Here is a 9,128-nt window from a genome sequence, read left to right on the forward strand (position 1 = left end):
TCATTCCTGCGTAATAATCAAGGAACTTGAAATGTTCACCTGAAATGTTTGTCTTTTCATCCTGAAATGCGAGGCAAATGTTGGATCACAATGATTAGGAACCACAGTTTCCACAAATCCCTTCACTCGAAGGGGATGTTCTCTTTTATTCTGGACGGCAAGGGCAGTTACTGTAACATCGACCGTATTTTGCAGTATTACACGTAAATTTATACCGATTTCATCAGGTTCCAAAATTCTTCAAAATGAACACAAAGAATGTCCTTTTCAGCTGCCATAGTTGCAACTCTTGCGTCATCAGAACAGGGTGTTCAACGCACAACCGTTTCAGTTTAAAAAACGTTTTGCAACTAGTATTCCGGTTTGGTCATGAGATGCGCTCTGTGCCCCGAGGGCAATCTGAAACAAGGCAATCAGAGCTCAGAGTCAAGTCACAAGATTTTCAAAAGTTTGTTGACAACAATTTGTCCGGCGCCCCACACACACAAAACAAACAGAATACAATAAAAAAAAAATTAAGAGGTGCTATGATTACCAGTCGAATATTATGACTATTATGACTATAAATAATGTTATTTCATTATTATTTAGCAATATAAAGTTATCTTATTTTTAACATGTTGAAGTAGCCTTCTTCTCTGGCTAACTTGAAGGGGACGGCACCCCAGCACCCTCTACTGACCGGGCCGCCACTGGTTCTTTCACTTTTTAATACGAGGTGCCAAGCTCATATGCAGTGTTCTGCTGTTGAATACTTTGCAGTTTTTCTTTGTAGGTTGCACTAATAGTTTTTCTTAATTTGTTTAACAAATATTACTTGCATTAACAATTATAATACTGTCCACAGTTCACTCCACGTCTAGTTCCAAAGTTCATCCAATGTTATTTCACCAGTCTTTACATAAAATGTATAAATATGGACTTTAACAAGTTTTTAGATTAAAGGCCAGGGTAACCTAACCCAAAACTGATAGCTAAGATTTGCCTTCAATCCAAGGCTGTTAACCACAATTATTATTTGTATAAAAATGTACAATAATATAAAAAAATAAAATTGTAATATACCCCTGTAAAATATTTTTGTTGCTTCAGCATTATTTTATATGATAGAAAAAAAATCACCTTTTTGAACATAAAAGAGAAATGATCAGCATGATTTCACATGTGGACATTGGCTGATGAATGATGGCAGGCCAGGGTAACCTAACCTTTACTGATATTTATATTCAAAGAAGTTGACATAAGTCTTGTCTTGTGTACAATTTGATATTCCTTTAAAGACATCGCTAATAATTAATTTAAGAATTAGTACTAGGTCAGCAAGAAAATGCTATAAAAGGTCTGTTTCTCTGAGAAAATCTTCACACACCATTAGCCATGAGAGCTGTTGTGCTTGCCCTGACTGTAGCCCTTGTGGGTAAGTAAAAAATATATTTATATATTTTCCCTTCTATCTCTTTTTAGCTCTATAGAAGAACTTGTTTGGAAAATTAAAAACCTCTTGAAAACCAAATTTAAAAAAAAGATTTTCATAGAATGTTCTATCTGTTTCTTTCAGTGAGTCAACAGATCAACCTTGGTAAGTAATAAGATATGGCAAATTATTTTTAAGTGGTAATTTAGACTGCATTATTGCTTAAAAATAATTACCCTAACAATTGACTAAGATCACAAATACTGTACATTTTTCAGTTCCTGAGTTTGCCCCTGATAAGACCTACGTGTACAAGTATGAGGGTCTGCTCTTGGGTGGTCTTCCTCAAGAAGGTCTGGCCAGAGCAGGAATAAAAGTCAGCAGCAAGGTTCACCTTAGTGCCGTGTCACAGAACACCTTCATGATGCAGGTAATGACCATTATGAACTGTAAACTTTGTAGGTTTAACACTATGGAAAAACTAAAACTGCGTTAGCAAGCATTGACTGTTAATAGCAACAATTCCCTTGTTTTAAGAGAAAATATTCCTTTACAGCTCATGGATCCTCAACTCCACGAGTATGCTGGTATTTGGCCCAAGGATCCATTTGTTCCTGCCACTAAGCTCACCTCAGCTCTGGCTACTCAGCTTCAAATTCCCATCAAGTTTGAGTATGCTAATGGTGTGGTCGGAAAGGTATTCGCCCCTGCAGAAGTCTCCCCTACAGTACTGAACCTGCACAGAGGAATCCTCAACATCCTTCAGCTCAACCTCAAGAAGACCCAGAACATCTATGAGCTGCAAGAGGTGAGAAAGTGATCCTAGTACGTTTTTTTTTTTATCTATTTTGAGTTCTGTCAGGACCACTATCGTCAAATACGTTTGACAATTAGCATATAGTTTGGATTGGCGGTATGGTTCCGTTCTGGGCGAGAACTCCCTGCGTATCCATGCAGCCTAGCATGGATAAGAGCAGGGAGAGCAGCAATAACCCCCCTTGGGGTAAACAGAACAGAACCAACATGAATGTATGCAAATATAATTAATTCAAGATTTTAAAGTACAACATAATTCGAGAATTTATTCTGATTCAAGGGGAGTCAGAATGCTAAATCCTGATTGGATGAGAGGTGGAGCTGGGGATGGAGGAGGGTAATTAAATAAAAAATAAATGGACTGCATTTATATAGCGCTTTCACAGACCCAATGGCCACCAAAGCGCTTTACAATATTGCCTCACATTCACCCATTCTCTCACTCATTCATACACCGACGGCGGTGTCAGCCATGCAAGGCGATCCAGCTCGTCGGGAGCAGCTGGGGTTAGGTGTCTTGCTCAAGGACACCTCGACACTTCAGGTGGAACCAGGGATTGAACCACCAACCTTCCAGTTTGTAGACAATCTACATGAACCACTGAGCCACTGCCGCCCCTGAGAATTAGCTCCTGAGAAACGTGATAGCTGCTGATAATACTGAAGGAGCTTATACAGTGATAGGTGTCATATTCCTATAGGTAGATGTGGATCAGCTGAGAGTCAGCTGATGCGAGCTGATGTCAGCTGACTAACGTGACCTGCCAGAACTACGCTACGCTTGATTTCTGCAATCTAATTTTTTTTATTTATCCTTCAAGGATGGAGTTCAGGGAGTTTGCAGGACCCACTACGTCATCAGTGAGGATCCAAAGGCCAACCACATTATTGTCACCAAGTCTAAGGATCTGAACCACTGTCAGGAGAGAATCATGAAGGACGTTGGTTTGGCGTACACTGAGAGTTGTTCTGAATGCACAAAGGTATGATGAAGAAGAATGGAAAGAATTGAAATATTTACTCAATATAATGAAAATGCCATGAATCAAATGCTCACATACCTTTCTCCCAACAGAGGGTCAAGAGTCTGATTGAAACGGCATCTTACAACTACATCATGAAACCATCTGCCGCCGGTGTACTGATCTCTGAAGCAACAGTTCAGGAAGTGCATCAGTTTTCACCCTTCAATGAGATCCATGGTGCTGCCCAGATGGAAGCAAAGTAAGATTGATCCTCTGTGAGATTTCTCTTTAAAATATGAAGTAACAATATTACTAATAAATAAATAAAAATATTTTTTCAGTCAAACCTTGACTTTTGTTGAGATGGAGAAGACGCCTGTTGTTCCAATCAAATCTAATTACTTGGCCCGTGGATCTTTGCAGTATGAGTTTTCAACTGAAATTCTTCAGACCCCCATTCAACTCCTAAAGATCAGTGATGCACCAGCCCAGGTATAATTCATTACTTAACATCTTTAACAGTCTCCTCAAAGCCTTTGATCCATGAAGACGTCATCTGAGTGTTGCCCCCACTCTCTCTAGATTACCGAGGTCTTAAAGCACCTTGTTGAAAACAATGTGGCCATGGTCCATGATGATGCTCCACTTAAGTTTCTTGAGCTTATCCAGCTCCTGCGTGCTGCCACCTTGGAGAATATTGAGGCCATCTGGGCTCAGTTCAAAGACAAACCAGTTTACAGGTACAAGTTCATAGGAATATAGTTCAAGGGCAATTTTTTATTATGAATATATTTTGAAAACCATGAATCTGTTAGGCGCTGGCTTCTGGATGCTCTTCCTGCTGTTGGCACACCAGTCATTGTCAAATTCATCAAGGAGAAGTTTCTGGCTGGTGAACTTACCATTCCTGAGTTCATTCAGGCTCTTGTGGTTGCTCTGCAAATGGTCACTGCTGATTTGGACACCATCCAGTTGACAGCTGTGGGTACATCTTACTATACTCAAAGTGCTGTTCTTCAAATCTTACCTAAATCAAATGAATAATTTCTGAATGTCACTGAACAGAGTTTGGCTATGCACGAGAAAATCGCCACAATCCCTGCTCTTCGTGAAGTCGTCATGCTTGGATATGGTTCCATGATTGCCAAACACTGTGTTGCAGTTCCCACTTGCCCCGCCGAGCTCCTCAAGGTAAACACCTTAAGACCCACATTTCTGTCATCTACCTGAAACGTTTTAATATTTGTCTAAATGTATGCCTAAAACTCCTCAGCCCATCCATGATATTGCTGCAGAGGCTATTTCCAAGAATGACATTCCTGAAATAACTTTGGCTCTGAAAGTTATGGGCAATGCTGGTCACCCTGCTAGTCTTAAAACCATCATGAAGCACCTACCTGGACTGAGCACTGCAGCTACTTCTCTGCCTCTTAGAGTCCAGGTTGATGCCGTCTTGGCCCTGAGGAACATTGCCAAGAAAGAGCACAAACTGGTAAGTGTCAGACATTGTAGAAATAAAATGCTGTAAAAGATTATACACATTTTCTTCCAATAATTTACTAAACTTGTTTCATGCCTCAGGTTCAGCCAGTGGCCCTGCAGCTTGTATTGGACAGGGCTCTCCACCCTGAAGTGCGTATGGTTGCTTGTATTGTGTTGTTTGAGTCCAAGCCCTCAGTGGCTCTCGTCTCCAATCTTGCTGGTGCCTTGAAGACTGAGACTAACATGCATGTTGCGAGCTTTGCCTATTCTCATATGAAGTCCCTGACCAGAATCACTGCTCCAGATATGGCATCTGTGTAAGAACAAATAATTTCTCACATATTTTACTTCATCACATAAAATGAGCACAAGCCAGAGCTAATCATGGTTGTCCATTTCAGTGCGGGTGCAGCTAATGTTGCCATCAAGCTCATGAGTCGCAAACTGAACAGGCTTAGCTTCCGTTTCAGCAGAGCAATTCAGCTGGACTTCTATCATAGTAAGTCTAGACATTTTTTATAATAGAGCTAAACAAATGGTGTCTTTGGGTGTTTCTTAAAATGTAGAAATTTATAAAAAAAAATCTCCTGACATAAAATATAACATTATTTGGATTCTTACCTCTGTCCCGGTGCAGCTCCTCTTATGATTGGAGCTGCTGGTAGTGCCTACATGATCAATGATGCCGCAACTATCCTGCCGAGAGCTGTTGTAGCTAAAGCACGTGCTTACCTGGCTGGAGCTGCTGCTGATGTTCTTGAGGTGGGACAACCAAGACTTAAAAAAAAAATCCGATTCATGGTTTTGAAATGTCTTGATTCATTTTATTTTGATGGTCCCTTTAACACATACTGTTGACTATAAGTAATGTTGCACCTACATATAAACTATCTCTCATCACAATAAAGAGTTAGCAGATATTAAGCAGACAGTCTACTAATACTCTACTGAGAGTAAGTTGACATGTAGTTGCAAAGTTACTTATAGTGAACAGAATGTTCAAAAGTAACCATCAAAATAAAGTGTTACCAAATGTTTTCAGTCTTCACTCAGTTGATTCTCTTATACAGATCGGTGTGAGAACTGAAGGAATCCAGGAGGCTCTTCTGAAATCTCCTGCTGCAGACGAAAGTGTTGACCGTATCACACAGATCAAGCGCACTCTAGGAGCTGTAAGTTTTCATGTCCAGTGTATTATAAAATGGTGTTTTTCTAAGTAATATTATAAGCATGACATAGGCACATGTATATGACTTTTCTGTTTTAACTCCTCAAGCTCGCAAACTGGAAGAACTTGCCAACAAATCAGCCATGGGCTTCAGCCTATATCAAATTACTTGGACAAGAAGTGGCTTATTTCAACATTGACAAGACCCTCATTGAAGAAGCAATACCGGTACTGTGTTGTACTTGATGTCTTCTTTCTCATTAACATATTTGTTTGTGATCTGTCTCAAAAATAGTTCTCACAATTAGAATAAAGTTCTCACAAACACTATCCCCAGATGGTCACTGGACCCAAACCACGTGAACAGTTGAAGCGTGCCCTTAAAGCTTTGCAGGAAGGAGTTGCCTTCCAGTATGCCAAACCTCTGCTTGCATCTGAAGTGCGTCGTATCTTGCCAACAGCAGTTGGTATGCCCATGGAGCTCAGTTTGTACACTTCTGCAGTTGCTGCTGCAAGTCTCAATGGTATGTTTTTTTCTTAGAATTGTTTATCTTTTCTTGGATATGAGGGTGTCACTTCGAAGTTTGATGTTGCTCTGTTCATCCTTCTAGTTAAGGCCACCATTACACCTCCTCTCCCTGAGCAGATTGAGACTATGACATTTGAGCAGCTCAAGAAGACTGATGTTCAACTCCAAGCTGAAGCTAGACCAAGGTAGACCTTTGCAGCTACATTCATGAAGATGAGATATAAATGTACATGACAACTATTTAAAAAAATGTATATTCTTATTTCAGTGTTGCTCTCCAGACCTTTGCTGTGATGGGAGTGAACACTGCCTTGATCCAAGCCTCTGTTATCGCAAGAGGAAAGGTCCGTACAATTGTCCCTGGAAAAGTGGTCGCAAGAGCAGACATTCTCAAGGGCAACTACAAGGTGGAGGCTCTGCCTGTTGAGCTTCCTGAACACATCGCTGATGTGAGGTAATGAAATCAGACCATTGTAGCAAACATTCTGAATTAATTCATAAACAATTCAAAAGGTTTCTGAAAGTGAGATGTGACCCACCTTTTTCTTGTTCCAACAGCTTTGAGACTTTTGCTGTGGTCAGAAACATTGAAGAGCCCAACGCTGAGAGGACTGTTCCCTTAGTACCCGAGTCGGCCATGCAAAATGCCCAGAATCCTTCTGATTCTTCGGTAAATTTTGAACACACATGATAGATATTTGTTTGTATGCAGAGCATTCATTTGCTTAAAGTTTTCAAATTGCAAGGCTTGTTCTAATATTTAATTTTTCTTTTCAGTCCTCTGAAATACCAGATGAGACTCGTGCGAGATCTGCTGCTCCATACCACAAGACTCTCTGTCTTGCTGTCCCATACATTGAAATCAAGGGGTGCGTTGAGGTGCACTCTCACAATGCTGCTTTTATCAGAAATTCTCCTCTCTTCTACATAATTGGACAACACTCAGCCCGTGCTGCACTGACAAGAGGTATTCATTCAGAGAAGATTATTAATTACAGAGAAAATAACTACAAATATTGCAGACAAAATAATAATTGTCATTTTGGCTTTAGCTGAAGGTCCTGCAGTTGAAAGACTGGAGCTTGAAGTCCAAGTTGGTCCTAGAGCTGCTCAGAGGCTCCTTAAGCAAATCAGCCTCATTGATGAGGAGACTCCAGAAGGAAAGGCCTTCCTGTTGAAACTGAGGGAAATCCTGGAGACTGAACACAAAAATGCGACCAGCTCTTCTGAAAGCAGCAGTAGCAGCCGCAGGAGCCGCAGAAGCAGGAGCAGCAGCAGCAGCAGCAGCAGCAGTTCAAGCTCATCCATGTCCAACTCTCGTATGAGTAAGGTGAGGACGTGGAATCTAGTGTGTTGGTTAGGTAGCCAATATTTTTGTCATTAATATTAATTTACACTTAGTCATTTTATATGGATTTTTAGACTGCCACCATCATGGAGCCCTTCAGGAAGTTCCACAAAGACCGGGTAACTATACTAAAAAATAATATTGTTAAAAATCTTGATTCTTTGGATCATCAATTATCATGTCTATAATGCATTTTGCTTGCAGTTCTTGGCACCCCATGGCGCCTCAAAGGCAGTAAGCAGTGGAAGCACTGCATCTAGCTTTGAGACTCTCCAGAAACAGGTGAATCAATTAGTGTCATTAATAACATATAACCCAAGGGTGACATTTTGTAATAAAATCCACTTAAATTGATTATGGTTTATGCTTTCAGGCTAAGTTCCTCGGAAATAATCTTCCACCTGTTTTTGCTGTCATTGCCCGTGCTGTGAGAGTTGACCACAAGCTGCTGGGCTACCAACTTGCTGCTTACTTTGACAAGCCAACAGCAAGAGTGCAGCTCGTTGTTTCCTCCATCGCTGAAAATGACAACATGAAGATCTGTGCTGATGGTGCCCTGCTGAGCAAGCACAAAGTCACTGTAAGACTGGAACTATTATCAAAATTAATTTCTCAAGTGAAATAATTTACATCAATACCATCCTTTGAACACAAATGTCCTTCAGGCCAAGGTTGCTTGGGGTCAAGAATGCCAACAGTATGCAGTCACTGCTAAAGCTGAAGCCGGTGTCCTGGGTGAATTCCCTGCTGCACGTCTAGAGCTGGAATGGGAGAGGCTGCCAATAATTGTCTCCACATACGCCAAAAAGTAATGTTCAGCAACACCGAATGACAAATGTATGGTGTAATGTATTTTTAAAAAGTCAATGATTTAATGGTTATTATTTGTGTATCACGTCCCAATTAGGCTGTCTAAGCACATCCCTATGGCAGCTTTCCAGACGGGCTTTAGACTTGAAGGAGCAAAGAACAGTGAGAAAGAGATTGAACTGACTGCAGCCTTGCCAAATCAGAGATCCTTTAATGTCATTGCTAGGATTCCAGAGGTGAAATATATTTCAGTTAAATCATGACTCTCACAGAGATATAAAAAGAAAACTCAACAAATTATTTTTGTTCCTGCTGCTCTAGATGACACTGTCAAGGATGAATATTCGTCTCCCTGTCGCTGTTCCCATCAATCCAGACGGAACTCTTTCCATTCATATCGATGAGGACATTCTCTCCTGGATCCAGAAACATTTCAAAGAACAATAAGACATGAAGAATTACATTTCACATTTTCTTAAGAAAATGTGAGCAGTGTGGAATTGATCATGTGGATTTGATTGTTCTTAGACAATTTATTTCATTTGAATTTTACCGCTGTTGTAATGCAAGTAACACTAATAAACTGCCTGCAAGTT

At 40.4% G+C, this 9,128-nt stretch overlaps 1 protein-coding gene across 1 annotated transcript; it reads left to right on the forward strand.

Annotated features, from left to right (window-relative positions):
• Positions 1–1,369: 1,369 nt before the first annotated feature.
• On the forward strand, positions 1,370–9,128 carry LOC306988849 (vitellogenin-like). The gene is made up of 28 exons (XM_079594018.1): positions 1,370–1,417; positions 1,559–1,579; positions 1,693–1,844; positions 1,971–2,222; positions 3,052–3,213; positions 3,306–3,454; positions 3,537–3,687; positions 3,778–3,935; positions 4,011–4,176; positions 4,261–4,386; positions 4,469–4,687; positions 4,777–4,994; positions 5,079–5,176; positions 5,315–5,439; positions 5,748–5,849; positions 5,954–6,073; positions 6,183–6,369; positions 6,457–6,559; positions 6,643–6,828; positions 6,933–7,044; positions 7,152–7,341; positions 7,427–7,704; positions 7,797–7,841; positions 7,927–8,004; positions 8,096–8,302; positions 8,388–8,530; positions 8,630–8,768; positions 8,854–9,128. The coding sequence occupies exons 1-28, from the start codon at positions 1,378–1,380 to the stop codon at positions 8,977–8,979; spliced, it is 4,053 nt and encodes a 1,350-aa protein (XP_079450144.1). The 5' UTR covers positions 1,370–1,377; the 3' UTR covers positions 8,980–9,128.

The sequence above is a fragment of the Phoxinus phoxinus genome, assembly GCF_949152265.1.
Source record: "Phoxinus phoxinus genome assembly, chromosome: 20".
NCBI classification, from domain to species: domain Eukaryota; kingdom Metazoa; phylum Chordata; class Actinopteri; order Cypriniformes; family Leuciscidae; genus Phoxinus; species Phoxinus phoxinus.